Source organism: Leptonotus elevatus, chromosome 20, assembly GCF_054856555.1.
Source record: "Leptonotus elevatus isolate MCC_2025b chromosome 20, RoL_Lele_1.0, whole genome shotgun sequence".
Lineage (NCBI taxonomy): Eukaryota > Metazoa > Chordata > Actinopteri > Syngnathiformes > Syngnathidae > Leptonotus > Leptonotus elevatus.
The window spans coordinates 16,177,792-16,205,461 of NC_141258.1; the positions used below are offsets into that span (position 1 = coordinate 16,177,792).

A 27,670-nucleotide genomic window follows, 5' to 3' on the forward strand; every position below is an offset into this window, starting at 1 on the left:
TGCGTGCCCACTCTGCCGTGGCCCAGGCTCTCACAGTCAGGTGGGAAATCATGAAAGCCACCCGGGATCGATCTGTGGGGAGTACTCAAAATGAATGTCACAGTCAGTCAAAAATGCCTTGCATTGTCCTGGCTCCCCAGAGAATCGCTCAGGGGAGGCTAGCTTGATCCCCGACCCGGCATACGGCACGGGCGGAATCGGCATGGCTGCTTGAGTCTCTGGCACGGCAGGAGGGCTAGTGGTGCGACCCAGGTGACCCAGAAAGTCCTGTACCTGTGCTGTGAGCTGGACCATTTGCGCTGCCATGGCTGTCTGAAATCCCTCTTGCTGGGAGAGATGGGCTTCCTAAGCTCGCAGCGCTGCGGCCATTTGCTCCCTCTCTGCTTGGTCCATACTGGCCTAAGTGTACTGACACGACGTGGCAGATTTAGGACTCAGACGCAGAGATAGGAGTTTGAGGCCAAGGCAGATACTTATTAAACAAAAAAACCTCCTCGTTTAGAGGGAAAAAACAAAGGCTATTAAATGTTAAACTAAAGGCGCTCCAAAAGGGAGGACGTCTAAACTACAAACAAAACAAAATCACTCCTTAACTAAAACTATACTGTGGCTATACAAAGTTTCAAACCAAAGTTCACACAAAAGACAGGACAACAAGGCTGAGGACTGTGACTGGCTTGAGTGGCTCTGACGAAAACACTTAGGCACAAGACAGGGGAGACGCAGACCATTTAACACATGAGGGTAATGGGAAACAGGTGGACACAATCAGGAATCAGGGTTGACACTGACACCACATGAGGAAGGACAAGTGACCTGAAACGAAAGGAGTCAGAATTTTCAAAATAAAACAGGAAATGACAAGACAACCTCACCGCGGTGTGACAGGTTTCAGTAACACTAATGCCATGCTTATTTTACCACTGGATATGAATACATCTCTTGATGTTAACATTAACCAAACTATTCTAATTAGATCTAAATCAATACATTGTTTTTCAAAATTATCCAACCATCACAAACATTTGAATGTGAAGATATATTTTAAATTTCTTTACACATTTATAAACATATTGCAATGAAATAAAAATAATAACGACAATAATACCAATATAATATAAACACTTGTTTTGCTTTGAAATTGGGGTGAAAAAGTGGCTTGAAGTCTACAAAAATTACAAAAATTGTTAAAAAAAAAAAAATCCAGACACTGCCTGGAATGCATAAACCAAAACGCAGAAGAAGAAGAAAAAACACAAATTTCTAATTAATGTAAATAATGTCAAAAGTCTGCTGAGTCTTTATGGGTAACTGTCCACTCTCAGCTTTGATTTCTCCCCAAGAGTTGAGGCTCTTTAACCCATCCAAGGATGACCATTAGGGTCTCCACACCTACCATCTGAAACTCTAAGACAAACAGACATAAAAATAACAGAATAACTTTAATTAATCACTTTAAAGACCATTTTTTAATTAAATTTGTTTAATCCTTTTAAATACCTCCTTTCTTTTCTCCATCATTACACAGTTGTACACCCTCTTCCTAGTTCTTGAAGAATTAAATAAATGTTAGCCTCGCCCCCCCCCCCTATTGATTTTTTTTATAATTTATCATATGTGCTGGGGGTGGGGGGGTGTCTGGGGGCTTGGGGGCCTGGCGGTGGCTGGGGCTGGGTTGGGGTGGGGGGGGGGGGGTTGCCTGGCAGGCCTGCAGTGCCCCGTCCTGCTGCGTTGGGTTGGGGGCGCGGGCCGTGTTGGGGTGGGGGGCGCTCCTGCTCTTGAGTTTGCTCTCCGGCCGGTGGCCCTGGCGGGGCCCGGGGGTCGTCCTTTGGCGCTGCCGCGGCCTGGGGGACCCTGAGGTGTTGCGCTTGCTCTGTCCTGGCAGGGGTCGACAGCTCCCCTCTTTGGTGGAGATTTTCATGCATGCCAGATCCACCACACCAGCATCTATCGAAACTCAGACACAATCTGCTTCTTCCTCAGGTCATTGAATCGGTGGAGGCTGGTGTCTGTGGATCTCACTCTGCTTCGTTTGTCCTTCCTTCCTTTCCTCAGTCTCTCCTTTGGTCTCTTGAGGTCTCCCTGATTTGTTGGAATTTAGATGTTTCTGGGGTTGGTGGCCCGGTGGGTGGTGTCTCGTCGGTGCTGGATTTCACTTTCCTTTGTTTTCTTTGGTCCTTCCTCGGGTCTCCTGATGGCGGTGTTCGGTTTAGGTGAACGGTATGGGATTTTTTTAATAGGTTTTTGGTGAACTAACGAATACACACACACTCACCCACATACCAAAAAAAAAGAAAAAAAAGAGAGCAATGATGATGACATTACCGAATGAACAATACTGAGCTCTTTTAGAATTTTTTTATTTTTTATAAATACATAAAATAAAATAAAATAAAATAAAATAAATGTTAGCTAAAACGTTTTCCAATTACAACAAGTATTTGCCTTATTACAAAAAGTGTGTGGCATTCTGTCTGTGCGTGTGTATATGTTGTAGTTTGATTTGGTTGTACATATCAAGTAGCATCTCTCTTTTTTTAAGTTAAGGTATGGTCCAAAGGTTTTGTTTTGGCCTGTCTAGGACGTTTCTGGGTGGAGACTTAATGTTTTCCTTCCAGCCAGCCGACTGTTGACATCTGCAAACATACTGCCATTATTTATATCACAGCTTTTCATTTCAGATCTCTGAGATACATTGTAAAAAAAATTAAAAAATCTCTGCACTGGAGTGCAAATATTTGTTGATGAAAAATTACCGCTGCACAAATATTACCTTGTGGGGTACTGGCTGCGGACAATGTGGAGTAGAAAAGGCAATTAAATTACCTGTTTGTTTTTTTGTTTTTAAACACTCTCACCATTGTGATCATATACAGGTGCTCGTCAAAAAATTTGAATATCCTCAAAAAGTTGAATAATTTCTGTAATTCCATTCAAAAAGTCAAAGTATTTATTTGTTTAGTTTTACATTATTTGGGCTTGCAGCTCAGAAAACACACTAAAACAGGATGTCAAAAATTTGAATAATGTGAAGAAATCACCATGCATATTTCCCAGTCTTTTACATGAAGAAAAAAAAAGATGGATGGTATTTTCAAAACGATATGTCAATCTTCAATAGTTGGTTGGATTCCTTTTGCCTTAACAACTGTCTCGATGTGCCGTGGCATTGCCTGAGGGTCCTGGAAGCCCAGGCTTTCTTGATGCTTGCTGTCAGCTCTTTGTTTTTGGGTCTGGTGGCCCTCCTTTTCCTCCTGATAGTCAAGAAGTATTACAAGAGGAAAACAAGGGCCACGAAAGAAAGAAAGAAAGAAAGAAAGAAAGAAAGAAAGAAAGAAAGAAAGAAAGAAAGAAAGAAAGAAAGAAAGAAAGAAAGAAAGAAAGAAAGAAAGAAAAAAAGAAATTAGGCTATTTGGCTGGATCGTTGAAGGTGTATACACTATACAGGATGGTGTATCGGTCAGAATACAGGATACTGGTTTGTAGTAGTTTGTTGATTTCTTTACTGGTCAGTTACCAAATGACAGTTCACAGATGATGAGACAATTGAGGTCGAGGCAACAGAGTTGAGGCAACAGATGAAACTGATGAAACAGAGTCTGAAATATCAAAATGATAATAAGGAGATGCACACTATTTTAAACAAATGTCACACAAACTATTTAAATAATATGACTACTAAGCATTCAGATGCCTTAGAAAACCCCATAAAGAACATAATATAAAAGAAAACATTGCCCGCTCAAATAGGTATTATTCACACTACCTATAGTGGCCTAATGCTGTCATTTAGAAGGCACTTGAATGCACTTAAATATTTTGATGGTGTATGGGGACCTCTAGTGACCTCTGATGTCCACTTCGGCTGATCTGATGTAACCATCATCACTGCGATGTATCTTAGTCACATGACCAATTGGCCACATGGCACGAGGCAACTGTCGGTCAACTATCATGACCACTGACTTCTCCAGGATGGCAGGGGAGGAGGTTTGCAGTCCAGGGAGGTACTCTCTGATGAATCTCGACCAAAACTGGTGTGCAAGGACCTGTGAGTGCCGCCAGCGCCTGCGGCTCAGGCTCTCACTTTTCGGGTAAACGGGTAAACGATTTGGGGAAGTGATCCATCAGGCCGCCCCAGTAGAAGGCTACTTGGGGTCACCGGGTCGATGTCTGCCAGGTCCGCAGACACATAACCCAAAGGTCTTGAGTTGAGAATGGCCTCCATCTCCAATAGAACAGTGGCAAGAACATCCTCATGGATGGGCTCTGTTCCTATACAAGTGCGGAAAGCGTATTTGACTGCCCGTACTTCTCTCTCCCACACTCCATTAAAGTGTGGGGCTGCTGGAGGGTTGTAGTTGAATTTGCTAACGGCTTCCCTCTTGTCAGATTATCTGCCGGGTTATTAGCCGAGCCTACATAGCACCAGTCACAGCCTTCTGTTAGCTCCTGGATTTCAGCTACTCTTGAGCCTACAAACACCTTATATCGACAGGACTGTGAGTGCAGCCAGGTGAGCGCGGTAGTAGAGTCAGACCACAGTACTATACAATGCACTGTGAGAGTGAGCTCCTTCTTCAGGGTAGAAGCTAACTGAGCTGCCACTAGAGCTGCACAAAGCTCAAGGCTTGGTACAGAATGCAAGCTTTTGGGAGCTATGCGGGAGTGAGCAAGAACAAAGGATAGATGTGTCCTCTACCGTGTTTGTCTTCTGTTCTGAGGAAGGCCACAGCCCCATAGGCCTTTTCTGACGCATCAGCAAAGATGTGCACTTGACAGGTGGCACCTTTAACTGGGCTATCTCAGGGCACATATGGATGTGGCATGGTAATAGATGGCAGATGCTGAAGTTCTGCCTCTCAGCTGGACCATGCTCCAAAAGGTCAGGAGGGAGGTTTGGATTGTCCCAATGAGTTAGGATGAGCTTGGCACGGGTGGAGAATGGCAGCAGGTACTGTGAGGCTAAGACCCTATATATATTTCTCAACGTTGGTATTTCATAGGGGACTAAACTCTGCTTGTAGCCTAGGGTGTCTGATTGCCAGTTCCAGCTGAGACCAAGGGTCGACTCAAACAGGTTTGACCTATCCTGGGCTAACCACAGATCCAAACTTTTGGATCTGAGTTCTGGAGGTAGGTGGCTGAGGACACTTGGATCGTTGCAAGCCCACTGTCGTAATTCCAAGCCGCCAGAAGCAAGTAGATCCCTGAGCTGATCCACCAGATTATTGGCTTCAATAGTAGTGGCAACACTTTGTAGATAGTTGACAACGTAGAATCAATGCTCCACGGAGAATCTGAGGGTATCGTTGGACTTTGTGGGATCCTTGACGTGGCTCTGTAGGGCATAAGTAGCACAGCAGGGGCTGCACGTGGTCCCAAAAGAGAGGACTTGCCACTCAAATATATTGGGGAGTTGGTCCACCTTCAGGTCTCTCCATAAGAACCAGAGCAGGGGACGATCCTCAGGGAGGAGGCGGACCTGATGAAACATCCCTTTGATGTCTCCTCTAACAGCAATGGGACCTTCCCGGAACCTCAACAGGACAGCAAGCAGGGGGGCACCTAGGGTTGGGCCTGGTAAAAGGTACTGATTAAGGGACAGGCCCAACTACAAGGTGTTTTTTCCCATTATGGGTAACAAGGTGATGAGATATGGACCAGCAGTTCCTTTGTTTTAAGCAGGGCTATAGCTTGCTGGTCTTGCTTGGAGCGTGTCACCTCCCTCTCCGGCCTGTAGGGGACCATGTCCACTTGCCACGTGTCTGTAGAAATCATCCATGTGGGGTAAGACTGAGGTAAACAAGCATTGGGCTGTGTGGGCTGGCCGCCCCATGGGCTGACTAGGGCCCTGCAGGGTCCACCCCAGCCTGGTGTGGACAGCTGCTGGGCTACCCGGAGGACCAAGTCTGACGGGCTCAATGGGTGTAAGGTGGTGAGGCTGGTCAGAGCCTATAGAGCAGCAAAGGCTGCACTTCTCGCAGGATAGGGATAGGGGGGGTACCCCATAGGTGCTTAAACTTCTTCTGTAGGTGGGTAACCGGATAGCTATGCTGGGCTAAACTGAGCCTGCTTGCTGTAAATGCATCAGTGATCTTAAACTTCACCTTAGGGTTGTCAGGAGAAGAGACTCAGAATCACACCGTATGGCCATGCAGTACCTGGATATCCTGGCGGACTGTACGCAGGGGGAGGTCTTCTGGGGTGTCTTTCATGGCTAGAGACTCAGTAGCTATGGCCAACAGCATAGTTCTCTCGGATCCATCATCCAAGATTGCAAAGGTGTCTAGGGTCTGATTTCCACAGTGCACATGCACATGCACCTCCTTCAACATGACCCGGTTCCCGACACTGGGTCGGTCGACGTAGAGTGACTCAGAGGCACAGGTAGTTAGACAACTTTCTGCCTTTGGGGCTAGTCTACTTTGACTGTCTCGGCTCTTTGGTTAATTTCATGGAGAACGAGGAGGGTGATTCCCTTGACACAGGTTACAAGGTTTCTTGAGGTTATACTGGGCAGCTAAGTGATGACGAGCACAGCACCAGCACCGCTTGTTCACCTGTATCCACTCATTTAACTCGTCTTTGGTGAGCTTGGATACAATACTGCACTGGCTGAGATAATGCTCTGTACTCTCACAATAGGGGCAGTTAGCTTTAGTATTCTTCTTATCAGGGCTCTCTTTGCTGCTATTCAGTACTACTGTCTGTCTGGCAGAATGTTCCCTTTGGTTCTCTGCTTCTCTTTGGAGCTCCAGCCACTGACTGGACTATCGAAGCCCCTGACACCATGATTCATGGCAAAGCCACTCTGACACGTCACGCAAGGTATGTATAGCTCCAGATCTTGTGAGCTGATAACGGCGGAAATCAGCCCGCTGTCCGGTAGGTAGCTTACCCAGTAGGCGAGCTACGTGCGATCCAAGACTTAGCTTGATCTCCCCTTCATGGCGCAAGATTTGTAAGAAACCCACCAGGGACTGGACTTGGAGGGCGAATTTCTGGAACGCCACTGGATCACCCCATCTGACTTTGGGGCCATCCAAGACAATGGCTATCTTCTTTAGGGCAAGCTGATGAGGTTGACCATACTTGTCATGAAGTGCTGTCAAGGTGTCGGTGTAGGGGGTAGGTGAGTTTAGATAGGCATCAGCTATTAGTCTAGCCTCCTCAAGTTTAAGATGATCTATGAGTATCTGATACTTGAACGGTTCTGTAGCACTGGAGGGGAGGAGGTTCTCTAATGCTATACCTAGCCTTGCAAACTCACTTGGATCTGGGAGACTGAACTTGGGAATGGTCGATTGTGGTCCTTGGTACACTGGCTCCGGAAATGGAGGCTGCATGTGATGTGTGGCTCCGTGGGAACGTGGTACCTGGAGGGGTGTTGGCCCTGCTGAGGGTCCTGTTGGACAGGAGGGTAACTGAAAAAGCTTAGCAGGACGAACATAGGGGGTCTCCTGGCTTGAGACTGGATACTGTGAACGAGAAAGCTGTGATGGCTTTGTCTGAGGCTTGATGTCAGGGGAAGCAGGGTAATCAGGGAACTGCTGATCTTCCACGTTATTATGTAGGCCTTCCTCAGGTTCAGGCCATGATGATCAGGCCAATTCTCCTCTTCCTCAGGTTCCGTAATGGCAGAACTGCTTGTTGTATTGGCAGCCCCTAATGAATATGATTTATGGCTAGAAGAGGAGGGTAAAAGAAAGCTGACTTGACCCTCTTCTGAGGGAGTGGGCCACGCTAATTAGCTGTTTTAGGTCACTGCGGGCTTTGTTAAGCTCCTTTATGCCAGCATGTAGGGCCTCATGTGTCTCACGCAAGATAGTATTCTCCTCTTGAAAGCTTGTGAAGTGCGGATAATACCTCGAGTCTGTACACACACACACACACACACATATATATATATATATATATATATATATATATATATATATATATATATATATATATATGTATAGATAGATAGATAGATAGATAGATAGATAGATAGATAGATAGATAGATAGATAGATAGATAGATAGATAGATATACACGCACACACGCACACATACACTTGTCAGAAACCTTCACCTAAACTGCATAATTTGCGTTTCTACTTGCTGTTTTTGTCTTTTATATAAGTGGCGTCACTCTTCTACCCTCTAAAAAAAATTTGGGCACATGCTGTTGCTCCCATATGTCATCAACAGTTTTTCATCAGTGCTACTGGGGGGCCACATAGGGCCACAGACGTCCTAATGACAACAAAAATCAATTTTTTATATGGACGTGCATACGCGCAAAGAACGTGCTCTCAATCTTTTATTTTTGATAATCCATTTTTCAATGCATGTATAAAGGATCCACTATCCTAACACAACAACAAAAGGTTCCAAAGGGCTTTGCAAAGGGCTCTTGCATAAAAATGACCATTCAAGGATGGTGGTAAGCTGTTGAACAAGAAACAATTATTCAGTGCAAGAACTTATTATTTTAATTTTTTCATGATCACGCACAAACAAAAAAAAGGGAGAGAGAGCAATGATGATGACATGTTGAATCGGTAAGATTACCAAATGAACAATACTGACCTCAGAAAAACAAACAAACTTAAAACTACAGTCGACCCATGCACATTCGCAGGTTGGATTTGCTGATTTGTTCCCCTCCGTTTTATTTATTTTTTCAATATTTTTTTTCCTTTCTCTCTCCATATATTTTTCTTATTTTTCCGGGATAATTTCCCCAATTTCCCCTTGGTTTTTGTGGAAAACATATTGAATGTTTATCAGCATTATTTGAAGATTTTTTTTGGGGTGGTTTGTTAAAAAAAGAAAAGAAAAAAAAGTGTTTTTTTGTTTTCGATGTTGCCCTTTTTCTTTCATTCTTTTTCTTTCTCTCTTTATTTTTCTTTCTTTTTCTTTCTTTCTTCCTTTTTATTTTTTTTTAAAAAGTTGCCCATCTTTGGTTTCGATCATTGAAATCAATCTCAGGCAGGTCTAACCGCTTTCCCGAATGAGCTCAATTAAACAAATATTACTTCAAGGTGGAGTTTGATTTGTTTTGTCCAATTCTTTCTTTTAAACTTTGTTTTTGCTAACTGGAGTTAGCAAAATAATTCACCCAAGAAAAGTATAAGCATGAGGCTCTGCTGTGTTCGTCAGACTTGCCACAACAGATAGGATCAGAGAAAGATGATTTTTGTAAAAGAGTCTGCTATCATACAGTTTTAATACTCTAGATCAGCGTTTCCCCCTTAAAGACATTGTTCTACGGGCAAGTAAGCAAGTTATGCTGTCTAAAGATAATGGGGTAAAATGAGACTCTTTTAGCACTTGTGGGAGGAATTCTTCAACGTCTTAATAAAGGAATAAGAACACAATATATTCCAAGCAAATTGTTGCACTGTTGCAATCTTTAAAAAATGTCACTGTGATTCAGAGAGTTAAAAAGGTTTCGTCAGATAAAAGCGGCTCTGGATATAAAAGGAGAACATTTCAGGGTGTCGTCATGCCCTGACCCCAACTGTATTCACTAAAAGGAAGATCTATGACTGTGCATGTCAGTTGTACCTCTAAACAGAAACTCTGGGAGGCAATTATGCATGGATGAACAACTTGAATGGATGTGTGAGTTGTTAAGATGAAATGGATATTACAGTATATAAAATGACAGAAATATGACAGATTTTTTTCAGTATAGTGTTTAAAAAAAAGTTTTATTAAATCCCTATTAGGCTCATATAATTGATGGTGACAAAGACATTTTACTCACAGTGAATCACATTGACTATTTAGGAAAATTAACATAAACAGCATCATGCATTTGGAATATATTGTGTTGTTGTCGTTCTGGTTTTAGCCATTATGAACATGATTTTACAATTATTTGTATCCATTTGCCACAGTCTTACAGGAAACAAACCAGATTCTTCCCTTAAAACTCACCGTATGATGCCACCCTTCCTTTTGGCTAAGAATGACAACACCTCAGTGAATCGATCATCCAAACCTGGTGGGTACAAACTTGGCTTTGTATGTAATTAAACAACAAAGCTCTGCCAATGATCGGCATTTTTGATCAAACAAAACAAAATGCTTATATCTGTACAAATTCTGGACTATAAATAATAATGTTGTGTGTGTATTCTGGACTCAGTTGAGAACAAGACACCATGGGGCATCAATATCATGAAGAAGCCCAAGAAGACAGACAATCCAAAGGCTTTTGGTGTGCGCCTTGAGAACTGTCAGCCTGCGGTAAACCACAAAGTAAGCCTACTTACTTACTTTCTTACTCAGTCCTGACGCATCTGTGGCAATTTTATGCTTGAATTGATCGGTCTTCCCATATATTAATCATCAGTTCTATATAGCATCTTCTTTTTGCCACAGACTTTTGTGCTCATTCGTCCACCATTGCTTTTTTGTCTAACTATAATAAATAGAGATCAACTAACAACAAAGAAAAACTTTATTAGCTTGTTTTTTTTAGTTTCTCTTCACTTTACTTTTTATCATTGTTAAATATTTTTACACGTTTCTTGAGGGTTTGTTCATATCTCCTGTTTTGTGCTGTGTGTGCATGGTTGGTCCTAAAATAAATAAATAAATAAATACCCTAGACAGAGCTAGCTAATACGTGTGCACATTCTGACAATGAGCGCGCCACTGCCACTTCCTGTCGTGGATGTGCAATTACAATTTACTCCAGTATGGCAAAACAAAACGCAACACATGTTCCCTGGGGTCAGGAGCTGAAACATGCCGTTTGAAGAAAGCACCCTTTTACCCGAGTGGGCCAAAATACCTGCTGAGAGGTGCAGAGGTCTCTTTGAAATTCAGAAAATTCGTTTGATTGCATTGGTTGCCTCAAATTGTTAAGGAACAAAATGCTAAGTTAAGGGTACCATAATTTTTGTCCATGCCTGTTTAATCAGGTTGTTATTTAAACAATTCTGTTGAAGCACAATTATATATATATATATATATATATATATATATATATATATATATATATATATATATATATATATATATATATATATATATATATATATATATATATATATATATATATATATATATATATATATATATATATTAGGGGTGTTAGAAAAAATAGATTCGGCAATATATCGCGATATTACAGCGCGCAATTCTCGAATCGATTCGATATGCAGCCGAATCGATTTTTAAACATACATTTTTTTATGGGAATATTCAACAAAACATCTTACTTAGGGTTAGGATTCACACATTAAGCATGGAAGAATGTTATATTAATGGAACATTAAGCCTTAATATTTTATTTCAGTGCTGTTCAAACATGAAACAGACTGCAACCTGTTTGTTAAATGCAGTGGCTCAGTTATAAGCGTGAATTTTTAGATAAATAAATAAATTGTCATACAAATCTTACAGTGAACATGTACAAGTTTACTGATTTTCTAAATTTGAGTAAATTTTTTTTTGCAATAATCAATTTATAGATTTGTATCGGGATTAATCGGTATCGAATCGAATCGTGACTTATGAATCGTGATACGAATCGAATCGCCAGGTACTAAGCAATTCACACCCCTAAAAAAAATATATTGGTAAGATTACCGAATGAACAATACTGAGCTCTCGCACGGAAAAAAAAATATCTATATATATTTAAAAAATAGTAATAGTCAGTTGTTGTTAGGTCACCTAGCAAACACAAGTTTGGAGATAAAGGTATCTTACAGTCCAAGATAGCGGAAAGTTTTTCTAAGACTTTAGTCCAGAAATACATAACCGGAGTGCATAACCATAAAGCATGAAAATAAGTGTCTGCAGTGTTTTGTAAACACTGGAGACAAATGTCGGAGTCTGAGAGTCCCATTTTCTTCATAATGTATTGAGTAATATATGTTCTATGAATAATTTTATATTGGATAAGTTGTAAATTTGTGTGTTTTGTCATTTTAAATACGTTTTCACAAATTTGAATCCAAGAGTCAAATTCCGGAACTATAGACAAGTCTGTCTCCCATTTCGAGATGGGCAAATACATGTTATCAGTACACGAAAGTAATTTTTGAGTTTTTTTGTTGTTGTAGGAGAAAGCTTTGTAATATCTTTAGTTAAAACAGGCGGTTGGAGTGCACCTCGAAGTGTTGGAATTTGTTTCTTTAGCATATTTATAACTTGCAGATAATGATTTTTGGAGCAAGGATGTACAGTGCTCAGCGTAAATGAGTACACCCCCTTTGAAAACATTACAACAATAGTAACATTTTAAACAATATCTCAATGAACACTAAAACAATTTTCAAAATGTTGGCAAGACCAAGTTTAATATACATCTGGTTAACTTATAACATGGAAGTAAGGTTTATAATAATAATTTGATTACACATTTTTCAGTTTTACTTAAATAGGGGTGACGCAAAAATGAGTACACCCCACAAAAAAATTATAAATTTAGTACTTTGTATGGCCTCCACGATTGTTTTTCTTTTTCTTTTCTTTTTTAAACATTACCGAATGAACAATACTGAGCTCTTAAAAAAAAGGCCTTCACGATTTTTATTCACAGTAGTAAGTCTTCTAGGCATTAAATGAACAAGCTATATATATATATATATATATATATATATCATTAAAAAATAACAATTTGAGGCAAATCTTTTTTTCTGAATTTCAACAAGACCTCTGCACTTGTTATTTTGAGGCAAAGATATATATATATATATATATATATATATATATATATATTTTAGTGTCTGTTTGAACACTAAACACAGGAGTGAGTGTCCGCCTTGCTGCTCGCATTTGTGAGTAACGGCAGCTTCATTGTGCACACCGGAGAAGGAGAGGGTTGCTTGGTAAACTATGTTGGAAAAGAGAGCCTTCCTTTTTTTCTTTGATGAGAGCCCCTCGAGCGCTTCTACTTTTTCACTTGCATTCTAGTGGCCGTGCTATCAACAGTTTTAAACAAGTAAACACTTACCAATATCTCCGGGTGACTACAGATCTGTACAGGACGCCGTGTGTGACTTTGCAGTCCGTTCCCAAAGCCAATTGGCTGGTGCGAATGTGATAGGACTGGGGGTTTCATCAAAGCATTAAGTCATGTTGAGAGGCAAAATGAAAAACAAACCAAGTATCAGCAACAAAAAGTTCATTTGTACTTCTATATTTATTTTGACGTGGTGGGGGTTATTCAGTTTTTGTTTCCCATGATATTATTTCTCTCTCTTATGGCGTCCATTACAATTATAGCCCGATTGCCAGTTGTGTAAATTCGGTGATGACAGACAGCCAATAGTTAGTTTCCTTACTGGGGAGCTGGCAACACTGATCTACTGTTTGATTGTAATATTTTACACTTGACCATCAGATGTCGCTGTGGGGAGATGTTTCGAACGTTCCAAAAGATCGATTATTTTTGTGAATCAATCGTTTCAAATGATTTGAAACACACACAAAAAGGACAAAGGGGCACTTTGGGCATCTGTGCCAAAAGGGCATGTGCCCGGGCAACCATAGCCCTTGCCCCCCTCTGCATGTTGACATTTTATCAGATAGGGCGATGAATCAGCAGGGCAATGGTGGGGTGCTTGGCGGGCCTGCAGTGCCCCGTCCTGCTGCGCTGGGTTGGGGGCGCGGGCCGTTTTGGAGTGAGGGGCGCTCCTGCTCCTGGGTTTGCTCTCCGGCCGGTGGCCCTGGCGGGGCCCGGGGGTCGTCCTTTGGCGCTGCCGCGGCCTGGGGGGCCCTGAGGTGTTGCGCTTGCTCTGTCCTGGCAGGGGTCGACGGCTCCCCTCTTTGGTGGAGATTTTCATGCATGCCAGATCCACCACACCAGCATCTATCGAAACTCAGACGCAATCTGCTTCTTCCTCAGGTCATTGAATCGGTAGAGGCTGGTGTCTGTGGATCTCACTCTGCTTCGTTTGTCCTTCCTTCCTTTCCTCAGTCTCTCCTTTGGTCTCTTGAGGTCTCCCTGATTTTTTGGATTTGTTGGAATTTAGATGTTTCTGGGGTTGGTGAAGAACTCTGGTTGGTGGCCCTGTGGGTGGTGTCTGGTCGGTGCTGGATTTCACTTTCCTTTGTTTTCTTTAGTCCTTCCTCGGGTCTCCTGATGGCGGTGTTCGGTTTAGGTGAACGGTATGGGATTTTTTTTTAAATAGGTTTTTGGTGAACTAACGAATACACACACACACACACTCGCACGCACATACTCACCCACATACAAAAAAAAAAGAGCAATGATGATGACATTACCGAATGAACAATACTGAGCTCTTTTTAAAAAAAAAGAAGAAAAAAAAAGAATGTCTGTTCTGATTAGTCCATACAGTATTTATCACCATGTCACCTGTCTCTCCAGTTTGTTCCCCAGATTGTGGAGATGTGTTGTGGTGTGGTCGAAGCAACAGGTCTCGAGTACACTGGAATCTACCGGGTGCCAGGAAACAATGCCATGGTGTCCAACTTGCAAGAACATCTCAATAAGGGTTTTGATATTAACACTGCTGAGGAGGTGTGGTGCACACGAATCAATGGGAATCTGCATAAACATTATTTTGGAATCATTTTATAAGAGGGTAGCAGAAAAAAAACATCTCCATCTTCCGTCTCCACAGAGATGGCAGGATTTGAACGTAATCAGCAGCCTATTGAAGACATTCTTCCGAAAACTGCCCGAGCCACTGTTTACTGACGGTGTGTAAAGACATTCTCAAGTTTTGTGGTTATGGAAATGACCATCATTCAACACATTTCTAGCAAAACAAAAATCGTAATGTATCTTTTTGCAGACAAATACAATTGCTTCATTGATGCCAACCGGATAGAAGACACAAGGGACCGCCTGAAGACTATGAAAAAACTGGTATTACATTTAACACTTCTGTTTGGTTGGTTTCTCAGGATGGAACAGCAATAATGTTACTGGGTCAATTTGACCTATGTGTTTATTTAATGATAAAAAGTGCATCTCAATAAACATTATTAACCACTTTCATTGCAAATATTTCAAATGAACCATAATGTTTCATAATGAAAATACTACTATATGTAGCTCTTTAACTTTGAAATGAAGCAGTTTGCCCCAAGTTATGTATAGCGTCCCAAAAGCACCCTGATAGTGAATTGCAGCATGATTGCATGATTAACACTTTTCAGTGGAAATATGTAGAAATTAACCATTTTAATTGTCTCTTGATAATGTTTTATTGTGAAAAACTACTACAAATTTTAGAATGGGTCAATTTGACCAGGGCTATGTTTAATGTTCTTGAAGCATTCCAATAAACACTTGTTTATTTTTATTATTAAATATTTAATTAAAAAGCTGTCAAAGTGAAGCTTTTTAATCGAGTTGTTTCGTAGCAAATGAACTACTAAATCGTTTTTAATATTAAAATTATGTAAATTTGACCCATTTGTTTAATTTTCCAGAAGCATTCAGATAAACATTTAACATTTATTTGAAAATGTCATAGCTAAACATATTTTAATTGTCTGTCGATGAGACGCTTCATAGCACAAAACAAACAAACAAGCAAAAAACCTAATTATTATACAACGGGTCAATTTGACCCGGAATGTTTAACATTCCAAAACCAACACAAATTTTTTTTAGAGCCTATCATTAACCTGTTTCATTACACATACAATTGCAATTGCCTATTCCTTATATTCTACTGTGTTGATCTGACTAGTAGGTCATTTTGACCCATATATGCTTCATGTTCCTTGCAAATATCTCAAAACAAGTTAACTTGAAAGTGGGTCATTTTTACCCACAATATAACAGGAGGGTTAAAATGTTGACTACAAAATATTTGTCAGTATAGATTGTTGTCTCATGATATGTTGTTTCCTTCCAGATTCATGACCTACCTGATCACTATTACCACACACTCAAGTTCTTGGTGTGTCACCTTAAAAGGGTGGCAGATCACGCTGAACAGAATAAGGTAGTGCCACATTTGATGTGATGAGATTTTAATATGAGATCTGAGAAAATATACAGTGTACAAATTTAAAACTAAACAATTTACTATACCATTTACAGATGGAGCCAAGAAACTTGGCTCTGGTGTTTGGTCCAACACTAGTGAGGTCATCAGAGGACACCATGAAAGATATGGTCACCCACATGCCTGACCGCTACAAAATAGTAGAGACACTAATCCTACACGTAAGAATTAATAACTTCCTCCACCATTGTAACACAAGCGACAGTAAAACCTTAAAAATCTCACACAATCTGTGCAAGAACGCTGGTTGACCTCTAATGTTAGTACTTCATTTATATTCACTGATTAGAATCCTGCAAGATACATAGATTTTAGTATAATATGTCAATTAAAATATGTTCCAAACTATCTGCATAATTTAGGCAAATTAATTTAATGAAATGTCCTTTTACCCCCTTTAACTAATTTTCACTGAAGCAACCCCCTTTGCTCCCGGCTGTTTTACTGGATTTTGACTGATTTCGCAAGGCCCACAGACTATTGTGTTCTATTGATATAAACACATGGAACCTACCAAAAGAAATATTAGAGTCCCTTCTTTCATCAGGAAAAAAAAGCATATTTGTATATGTTTCCGTTTTGCAGCAATTAGCATTAGAATATAGCTAAATTTCATAATTTTTTCACAAATCTGTTGATAACCCTGGGGAAAAGAGTTTGGTGCAACATGGCCCTGGTTGATCTATTATACTCTGCTACCACCTGCTGGCCGCTTTTTGCTACTATTGCATTAAGCGACCTCTTCAGGTCAAAAGCTGGATCAAAGCATTCTGTATGCTCTAGCATTAAAAAAAAAAAAACATAGAAATACATTTTGGGACCATGGCATTATTTAAAATATTAAATTTTTATACGTTTTGGGGAGCAAATGAGTTAATTAAAAAAAATAATTAGCACACTTTTCACCATACCCTGCCTGCCTACATTATAAATGCCAATTTAGCTTACTGTAGCTGTCTAGGCAGGTGTCTGCTTCTGATTGGGACTAATTTGGCCAAAATTCCATAATAGGGGTTTTTCAAAGTATGATCTGGTGTATTTGCACAAAATGGCTTCTCTAAATGAAAATGGTCAACTTCCTGTTTTTGTCCATGGGTTCTTTTCATGCATCCTGAAATTAACACAGAATTGTTCTTATTCTTATCCTATTCTTTGGTTTACCTCAGAACCTGATGACGCTGGGCACGAAATTAAAACACAAAGTAAAGTCAGTGTGCGAATGATTCTTTATCTCCATATAAAATACAATGAGTTATATTTTTATGATTGTTTTAAATCTATTCTAAATGAAAAAGAAGTAGGGGGGATTTACTCAGGGTGTTACGTCACTTCCACTTATAGCCACACAGTTCCTGCCCACTGTCTACCAGATATGATCGGCCTGCAAGATTTAATATATGTACATAAAGTGAAATTTCTTAATAAAACATGTCCATGCTTTCCCTCCGAATAACTATTTAACCACAATCCAATTCCCAAAACCACAAAACACTCCCCCTTCTCATAGCGTGACATCAGCAGGCGCCAATCTTCATGATAGGCAGTCATGGCAACCAATCGGAGGCACAAACCAGGATAAAACTCCCGTTGTTGGTTTAAGTGCAATTAATACTGAAGTTTATGGAGAATTACATGGTCATTCTACCAATTTCAAATGTCTTTCAAATCTGCAAAAAAATAAAATAAAATTAACTGCTGTTAACTAGCAATTCAATTACTAACTTTTTGGAGCAAGTAATGAATAATCTGTTAGGGTTTGAGGTGCTGCACAAGCGAGACCCAGGTGCAGACTCAAAAGCAGAAGCAGGTTAGCATGCCAGCAGTTTAATGTGGCCACAATTAGTCAGAGGAGTAGAGTCCAAGCAGGAGGCGCGGGATCCGGGGAACAGGCTGGCAGGCATGGGAGCAGGTTGGCAGATGAGAGTCCAGACACAACTGGAACAAATTGGGGATGACCTAGGCAAGAGTAGACAAATGGGTAAGCAACGAGAGAGCTAGATTCAACTTACTGAGCAACGAGACAAGACAATCTGGCACCGATTCATGGTCCAGGGCTGGCTTATGTAAGTTGGTGGTGATTGCCGACACCTGCCTCTGCCTCAGCTGTGCCTCCTTCCCCTAACGAGCAGCAATGAGCACGCACACACACCCATACAAGAACAAAAAGGCAAATGGGGAAAACGAGAAGGGCAAAAGCCCTAACATAATCAATTACTTTTAAGTAACGTTCCCAACACTGCCCTAACATGTCTTGAATGCACAGAGAAAGTTGTGGTACTCAAGAAATCAGATCAATAGAAGAAATCAAATTGTGACATGTAAGCAAAGTACCAGGGACATGACAGAGAGGACTGGGCCACCAATCGTGTTCATGTTCTGAAGAATCATTCATGTTTGGAACTGTTATTAATAAAGACTGGTTTAGTTTTACTTTTATTTTAATACATGAATCCCTTTTTTGTCAAACATTTGATGCGGCCCAGATTCTATCTTCAGTGGCCCCGACATGAATTGAATTTGAAACCCCTGTCTTAACATCTTTCAGTGATGTTGTCTTGGTTTATTTGTCTAGTGTGACTGGTTCTTCTCTGGTGGAGAGCTTGATAAGCAAACAAAAGCTCCAGATGAGGAAATGCAGCACATGCCGAACATTGACCACCTGTTGGGCAACATTGGCAGGTCAGGTATGCCAGCGGAAACATCAGGTGAGGATAGGGATATTTAGTCATAAGAAATTCTGTGACATTCTCATTGATCGATTAATATGGACAAAGGTGGCAAATCCAGGTCCAGAAAGTAAAAACCCTGTTACAGTTTGGATTTAGCCCCAGGTGCTAGCTAGCGAGCTAACTAGCTAGCACAAGGGGCTAAAGCCAAACTGTGGCAGGTTTTTTACTTTGTGGACCTGGATTTGCTACCTCTGAATATGGATAAATTACACTATGTTCCAAATTATTTTTCAGATATGATTTATTTGGGATAAACATTTGGGAAGTTTTTGTACAATATATGTTTCCCCATTATGTTAGGTGGCATCAAGCTCAGAAAGATTTGATCATTTGTTTTGCAGCTGAGCCTAAGGGGGTTGTTGTATGGGGTGGGGGTTGGGATCTTTTCTCTGATTAAACGCTCCATAGAACCTCACGTTTTCAGTCAAGCAAGGTGAACTCACAGGCACTTTGACATCAACTTCAGTTAACAGCAGGGGGCAGTGCTGTATAAAATGAAAACGGGTGGATTAGTCCACTTAATTCTTACTCCACATCACACAATAATAATCATAATACCATGTTTAGACTTAGCAGCCCGTGGTTAGGTCGCGGACGCAGCAGCTGTAGCAGGGAAGCCCAGACCTCCCTCTCCGCAGTCACTTCGTCCAGCTCTTCCGGCAGGATCCCAAGGTACTCCCAGGCCAGGCGAGAGACATTGTCTCTCCAGTGTGTCCTGTGCCATCCCTGGGGCCTCCCGCCAGTGGGACATGCCCGGTAAACCTTCCAAGGGAGGCGTCCAGATGCCCGAGCCACCTCAGCTGGCTCCTTTCAACGAGGAGCAGCGGCTCTACTCCGAATCCCTCCTGGATGACCGAGCTTCTCACCCTATCTCTAAGGAAGAGCCCGGACACCCTGCGGAGGAAACTAATTTCGGCCACTTGTATCCAGGATCTTGTTCTTTTGGTCATGACCCACAGCTGGTGACCATAGATGAGGGTAGGAACGTAGATTGACTGGTAAATGGAGAGCTTCGCCTTTCGGCTTAGCTCCTTCTTCACCACAACGGACCGATGTTATATGATGGGGACGGGGCATAAAATTTAACGCTTTAAAATTCCTTCTTAACAAAGCATTCCCAGTTGTACGTTTCACCTAGACCCATTAAATTTGGAGACATGACATGACATGCCCATGACAGACAAAAAAATATTTTGGAGCCATATGCTAAGCCTAACAAGAAGTCTTCCATGTACACACATCAGACTGGTCATGGACATTCATATTTTACAGATTTCTTGTGCAATTTTCAATAAATTGCACAATAGCGCCCTGTACAATTTTTTAACGATTCCCAATTGTATGTTTTACCTAAATTTGTGAAAACTGGTAGGCATATCTATCAGCCTGAGACCTAGGAAAAAAGTATTTTGTAGTAATATGCTAAACCTGTAACAGAAAGTCCACTTTTTTATTTTATTTTGGGAATTGTGCACCATTTTGGGCCTTTTACAGAGATAATACTTTATTGAATACTCATGAAACTTTGCACACATATAAGGCCTGACAAAATCATTCATATTTTAAAGGGTTCTTGTCTAATGTGACAGTACCCCAAACATGGCCAGGGTTACGAGGGCCCTTTATAGCTGCTCACAGCTCAAGTTCATTATTGCCTTTGTCAGATTCAAGTTATTTCTGTGATCACTGTGGTTTACTAATTTCATTACCTGAGGGGTTTCGACGGATTTCCCTACGTATATAGCATACCATTAGCCTTGTGTTACACATGGCCTGTCTACAACTGACCGGAGATGTGTTTTCAACCGGGTTTTTGTGGTCACCGTTCATTGTGTATGTCAGCAATAAGTTTAGCCACTCCTTACTTAAAAACCTTTGCATTATTGAGTACAATTTTGTCAGTTGTAACATTCAAATGGATCCCAATGCTTAATAGGTCCATTCAGTAAATTAAAGATGAATTCAGTGATAAACAGGCCCTCATGCCCCCAAACTCAGACCTGCGAAAGATGCGACGGTCCACTCGATGCAAATATACAGAGCTACTGCATTTGTGCATTTATGCCAGTAGGGGGGCGTCTCTGAATCTTTATCACAAACAAGACATTTGGTCAAGCTCTGACCTTGTGGAGTGGATTGATCAATTTTGTGAATTATGGCAAGTCGTCAAAATTCCCTGACATGCCCCGCCCACATGCAATGTTGGAAAAATCTAATGTTTTGAAGATTATCAATTTCTATCTTGGTAACTTGGGTCAAAATTTGGAGAAAAAATTCTCGTAAAAAAAAAAAGGCAACAAGATGGCCGCTTCAAACCAAAATGAATGACTTCCGGTGTCTTTGCAGGCTTGGTTTTAAGATTTTTGTTAGTCTAGTCATGATTGACATTGATCAGATTTTATGTTGCTAAGGGAAACTGGCACAGGGACTCAATGCTTGGTGTCTGTAAACTTGGTATGTTTTTGACTATGGTCAAGTCCTGAAAATTGTGATTTATTTGGCCCAAGAATAACCATGACCCCAATAAAATGACAAGGTTCAAGTTACACTGTTGAGACTTGTTGCTCCCAAGTGACACAATTCAGAACAAAAAGGATACTGTTGAATATTAAATTATTTATTTGCTACTGTGCAATTCTGACACTCATACAACTAGTTGCAAGTAGATGCAAATAGGAAAGGAATCTTGCATTGTAAATCCAGCAATATACACAATATAATATTTTAACTTCTAGCACTATATATATTTTTCATTACTTACTTTTCTGAATCACGTAGATGCAAATGATTGTTTCCAAATATTTCTTTACTGCTTTTTTCCCCTAGCTGAAACAGTGGATCAGCTTCTTCGGTAGGACCAGGCCTTCCTTTTGTTTGTTTGTGTTTGGTGTTACATTGTGTTTCACTTGCCATTTTCTTCCCATCAGTCCTTATGGTATGCCAAATTACAACCACTCACCATTGTTGCAGATCTCAAATGTGAATTCGGAGCTATCTGTAACTCAATATAAGGTTAGATTTAAATAGTGTTCTCCTGAAAAGTTACATTCGGGGCAGCAGTAGCTCATCTGTAAGGAGTTGGAATCATCGGGGCACTGTCCTGTCCTGTTACAAACGAATGTAAAATGGCAATGAGTTGTTGGAGAGGTGCTAGTTTGTTTCCCGACTACTCTCGAGGTGCTCTTGAGTAAGTCACCAGCTCAAAAAATGCAGCGCTTATATGCGTGCCTCTTTTAACTCCAACATCTCTTTTGCATGCTTTCGTGGGTGTGATCTGGTATTGTGTGCTGCCTAACAGAAATATACAGCAGAGTATGAGTTTAATTTCCCCTTGAGGAATTACGAGTAAATAAATGAAAATAAATACAAACCCAATTCCAATCAAGTTTGGACCTTGTGTTAAACATAAATAAAAACAGAATACAATGATTTTCAAATCATGTTCAACCTATATTTAACTGAATACTGGAAACTACGAAGACAATATATTTAATGTTCAAACTGATAAACGTTACTGTTTTTAAATAAATAATCACAATAATTATCAACAAATAATCATTAACTTAGACATTTATGGCTGGGGGGCTGTGCTTTCCTTGTCGGGCTGAGGTCGACGGCTCTCCTGGTGGAGGTTCTCGTGAATGCCAAATCCACCACACCAGCATCTACTGAAACTCAAAAAGAATTTGCTTCTCCCACTGGTCACTGAATCAGCGAAAGCATGCATTTGTGGATCTCACTCAGCTTCATCTGTCCTTCCTTTAATCCTTCCTCTGGTCTCTTGAGGTCTCCCTAATCTGTTGGAATTTAGATGTATCTAGGTATCTGGTCAAATATTCTAGATTTTTAACTGTGGGTGGAAGGTGGTGTCTGGTTGGTGTTGGATTTCACTTTGTTTCATCGTTTCTTTGATCCTTCCTTTGGTCTCCTGACAACTTACGACTCTGCCGGGACTCTGAAGTATCCGGTTAAGGGGAAGGGTCTTGGATTTATAACAGGTTTCATGTGTATTAAAGAGCACAAATTCCCACACACAATAGCTCCTAATTTCTACTAGGGACATCTCCTTGACAAAATGCATTTCCTAGCCCCTTACCCTGACCTTAACCATCATAGCTGATTGCCTAATTCTAATCCTTACCGTATCCCCAAACAAAACCCAATTCAAACCTAAACTCTAAAACCAAGTCTTGACTCTCCAAAAGAAGTCTTGAGTTGTGAGGACCGGCCAAAATGTCCAGACCAAGCACCTGTGACCCCCACAATGATAGTAAAAACCCAGAATATGGGTCTCACAAAATTACACAGACAGGAACAGCTGTTCCACAGTCCAGGATCTGCGTTGTCGTATTTTACGCTTCATAATGCGCCACACATTTTCAATAGATAGGAGACAGGTCTTGTTTTGCTGAAATAGCAGGGTCATCCATGAAAAAGACGTTGTTTGGATGGCAGCATATCTTTCTCCAAAATTTTTATGTACCTTTCAGCAGTAATGGTGCCTTCACAGATGTGTAAGTTACCCATGTAATTGGCACTAACACAGCCCCATACGATCACAGTTGATGGCTTTTGAACTTTGTATCCATAACAATCTGGAGGGTTATTTTCGACATGATAGCCACAATTTCCCAAAATTTGAAATGTGGACTCTGCCACAGAACACTTTTCCACTTTGCATCAGTCCTCTAAGATGAGCTCGGGCCCAGAGAAGCCAACTGTGTTTCTGGGTGTTGTTGATAAATGGCTTTAGTAGAGTTTGAAGTTGCACTTATGGATTTCTGAAATGTTTCTGAGCCCATGTGGTGATATCCTTTATCCATTTACGATGTCGGTTTTTGACGCAGTGCCGCCTGAGGGTCACAGAAATTCAATGTTGGTTTTCTGCATTACTGCTTACATGCAGTGGTTTCTCCTGATTCTCTTAACCTTTTGATGATTTTATGGATAGTAGGTGATGAAATCCCTAAATTCCTTGCAATTGTACATTGAGGAACATTGTCCTTAAACTGTTCGAAAATGTTCTCACGCACTTGTTCAGATAGAGGTGAACCTCGCCTTATCTATGCTTGTGAATGAATATGACTGAGCAATTCAGGGAAGCTCCTTTTATATCCAATCATGGCACCCACCGGTCGACAATTAGCTTGTTCACCTGTGGGATGATCAAAACAGATGTTTGATGAGCATTCCTAAATGTTTTTGCCTTTTTTTGCCAAGTGGCAAATTAAAAATTGATACAGCCATAAAATTGTAAATTTGATTATTTGCTCAAAACAAGCAAGTTGATAAGTTTGAACATTAAATATCTGGTCTTAGTAGTGTATTCAATTAAATATAGGTTGAACATGATTTGCAAATCATTGTATTTAGTTTTTATTTGTTTGACACAATGTCCCAAATTCAGTGGAATTGGGTTTGTAGAATCATAAATTTAATATCAGTTCTCTCTCTCTCTCTTTTCTTCTTTTCTTTCTCTTTTGCTCTCTTTCTCTCTCTCCCCCTCTCTCTCTCTTTGTTGTTTTTAATCATATATCGCTGATGTATAACTTGTTATAGTAATACCAATTCTCGTTGTTTTTGTTAATCTTGTTATTGCTTCTTGACAGATTCCACCACCAACGATTCAGTTAAGTCGAAGGTAAGCAAAAGTCATAATGACAAAAATCAGTGGTCCCCAACCTTTTTTCCACCACGGACTGGTTCACACAAGTCCACAGCTTTCGTGGACTGGCAACCCAGTGGGTTGAGGGGGGCGGGGGGATGCTTGGCTGTTCGGCGGCTGATTAATAAAAGCCTACAACAACAAACGCAAATTCACTATGCATTTTTATGTACCTGTACTAGCAGCACAAACACCATAACAAGGGTAATAACAACGCTTTAATATGGTGATGGTCACTATGGTAATGCTTATGAATGATGCAAGCAACACAAACACTGGGGTAATTTGTGCATACAACAATAAATGTGAAGCCACATTTTTATGTAACTATATTAGCAGCGCTCTCCTTAAATGTGCCAAGTTGACGCGATAGATAGATTTAAGGAGGGCATGATATGTTGGCGCCGCCAACCCAACAAGGCACCACAGAACAAATCTAAAGTCCATGAGTAACTCACTCGATATAACGCTAAATTAAGAGCCGCTCGCCGCAGAACGGGCCATCATACGTGGGAATCACCTGTAGCTCTAAGTCCATGCACCTTTCTTTTTCTTATTGGTCATAGGCTCCTGTGTTTTCTCATCACTGGGTCTTTTCTCCGTTGCAAAGAAACTTTCCAAATATGTCTGTTTTTTACTCATTTTTTTAATTTGTTGATTAGCATCAGCTCTACGCGACTGAGATACTGTAATTAACATCTTAACATGCATCAAGAGTCCGTCGTAAACAGAGAGAATCCGGTCACTTTTCAAAATAAAATATTTTTAAGCCTCGGCTAATCAATTAACCGGAAGTATAATAAGTTTTTTATTCTTTCAACTGTGCGGCCTGCCATGGCCCAGTCAAAAGTGGCCCATGGCCCGGTACCGGTCCGCGGCCCGGTGGTTGGGGACCATTAACATAAATGACTGGAACTTGAAATATTTTAATGACAGTGCCTGAACTTGTTTCAGCTTTCTTTGAGCTCAGTGAAAGACCTGAACGCCAGAGACTACCTGTCCAAGTCCATTGTCTCTGTTGTGACCCGCAAACGTAAAAAATGCCCCAGCAGCCATCTTCCAGACAACAGTTCAGAGGAAGGCTCTGTGCACGAACCTACAAAAGACAGGAATTATGGGGAAACAAAGCAAGTGGATAGGAAAGAAATGGTTGGAAGAGACAACGCAGAACATTCTCTTATCATACAAGTAAGCGTGGGTAACAACAGAAATTGGGTAACTGAAAGAGAAACCACCATGCGAAAAGATTGTGAAAGTTATGTGGTAGAAAAGGAATTTCAAGTAGCCAATGATAAAAAGTCTGAAAAGCAGTGCAAAACTGTACCACACGTTAGTCAGAACAGCTTCCTCTACTCATGCAACCAGACAAACTACACATACCCAAGACCTTTACGTATGGCCAGTCTTCACAATTTGACAAGGGAACGATCCAAACTCCCCTTGTGGATTTCCCCAACAAGGCCTCCTGACCTCTGCCAGGCTTCAAAAACTCAAAGCAGCCTGCAAACATTTTGGAGTCAGCCAGTTCCAATTTCCAAAAAGAGATTCAGAGGCAGAAGGACTAAGGCATTGTCCATGAACTTTGACCTTAAAGTGAGTGAGAGGAATGATATTGTGAGAGAATGGAGAGCAGATAAAGTGGATGTCATCACATTTTACGAGAGAGATGCTGGTCATCATAAATCACAAATAGGCCCAGTCCCTGATCTTGTCCAGGGCGAAACCTCTTACTCTTTGTTAGTTGATCACAACTCCCCAGCATCTTCCTCGGTTGTTCAAAAGCGGTCAGCCATGAATAAGTGGGACAAGAGGAAAGCCTGGCATCGCCATACCGTGGTTGTTTAACTCAAACTCACTCGCCATTACGCTTCAGGGAACAGCAAAGATGTGTGGGGAAATCTCTCTCTGACAAAGATGAAACTTGAGTTATGCCACTGCTCAGTGCTCACGCTCAGTGACACAAAAATATGCAAACCCAAAGTGTGTTCTTGTTTTTCTTGTGTATGTGTGCATGCAGATTTAAAAAACAACAACAACAATAATAACAAAAAACAAATCTTTTTGAGGACATTGACTTGATTGCAGCGGGACTGTTGGGGTTGTCTCAATAGGTTTTGCCTCTGATCCGATCATGATGGAGCATAAAGTTAGTTATCACTAAAGCACAGTTGTAGTACAATGTGAGTTGAATTTTGTTCATTTTTATTACCAAGTTAGTTAATGTTGATGACTATCCGGAAGTTCTAATAAAAAAAAAATCACTTTACACATCCTTTTGGATTGATATTTTGTGTTTTCCTTAAAAATGCTTTTCACTGAACTCATAGTAATATGATTATTGTATTGTTGAGATATTTGGCAAAAAATATTGAGATATGAAATTTTGTCCATATCTCACAGCCTTAAATCCAACCAGCGAATGAAGGCAACTGCTAGCCATTCGCAGATAGAGTGGGGTGGGTCACAGTGTCATTAATTCGGACATTACAGAAATGGCAAGCAACTCCATTGCTAATTAAATTTTGAGTTTAATAAATGCAGACTGAGCTACATACACCACTGTTTTGTCTTTTAGATTTTAGGATGATCTGCCGCTTTTAAGTGACAGAAAATATTTTTGAGCACTGTTCAGCCTAAAACACATCAAATTTAGGTTGACGAAGTGTGCCACCCCCCCCCCCCCCCCCCGCCCCCAAAACTGGAATGCCCCATGAAATTTCTGTCTGCGCCAGGTCTGAGTCATCTTCATATACAACCTGAATAGTCCTGTTGTGATCAATTTTTTTTGCCCTGAGAATAATATGACCTTGATGAATGAGAATATTTACAAGTAAAAATTAGGTTGTTGTTTTCAAAGGAGCAAAGGCAGCTGTATTAAGTATGCCAAACTTGTTTTTACTGTTTATAAGGTTAACAAAACAGTTTAGCTTTTAGATGTTGTGGTATAAAGGTGCATTGTGCAGTTCAAAATGTAATATTAAATCTTTTTCTACATCATGCATGCGCCACCAATGCCCAGTTGAGTACAAATAGCCCTGACTTTTTAACTGTGACTGCACCTAACAGCTCTTATCTTCCCTTACGCCTGAACATTCTACAGTTTCTTGGGGGAGAGGAGCAGAGGTGGCAAATCCAGGTCGAGAAAGTAAAAACCCTGCAACAGTTTGGCTTTAGCCCCTGATGCTAGCTAGCTCCCTAGCAGGTAAACAAGCACAATGTAAGCTAGCTAGCTAGCTAGCACCTGGGGCTAAAGCTAAACTGTGGCAGGGTTT

At 40.7% G+C, this 27,670-nt stretch overlaps 1 protein-coding gene across 13 annotated transcripts in view; it reads left to right on the plus strand.

Moving 5' to 3' along the window:
- The window catches only part of LOC147157240 (rho GTPase-activating protein 23-like), a 94,427-nt gene extending 66,888 nt beyond the window's left edge, over positions 1–27,539 (plus strand). For 11 of the 13 annotated variants that reach the window (XM_086063862.1, XM_086063864.1, XM_086063861.1 and 8 more), the window contains 10 exons: positions 9,894–10,000; positions 10,145–10,257; positions 14,348–14,500; positions 14,604–14,682; positions 14,778–14,851; positions 15,852–15,941; positions 16,040–16,165; positions 18,577–18,709; positions 24,343–24,374; positions 25,353–27,539. In XM_086063862.1, coding sequence (XP_085919988.1) covers positions 9,894–10,000; positions 10,145–10,257; positions 14,348–14,500; positions 14,604–14,682; positions 14,778–14,851; positions 15,852–15,941; positions 16,040–16,165; positions 18,577–18,709; positions 24,343–24,374; positions 25,353–26,243 — 1,798 coding nt within the window. In that variant the 3' untranslated portion in view covers positions 26,244–27,539. Of the gene's footprint in view, positions 1–9,893; positions 10,001–10,144; positions 10,258–14,347; positions 14,501–14,603; positions 14,683–14,777; positions 14,852–15,851; positions 15,942–16,039; positions 16,166–18,576; positions 18,710–21,559; positions 21,585–24,342; positions 24,375–25,352 lie in introns of all 13 variants that reach the window. The other 2 variants (XM_086063870.1, XM_086063871.1) reach the window with 1 other exon arrangement.
- The last annotated feature ends 131 nt before the right edge of the window (positions 27,540–27,670 follow it).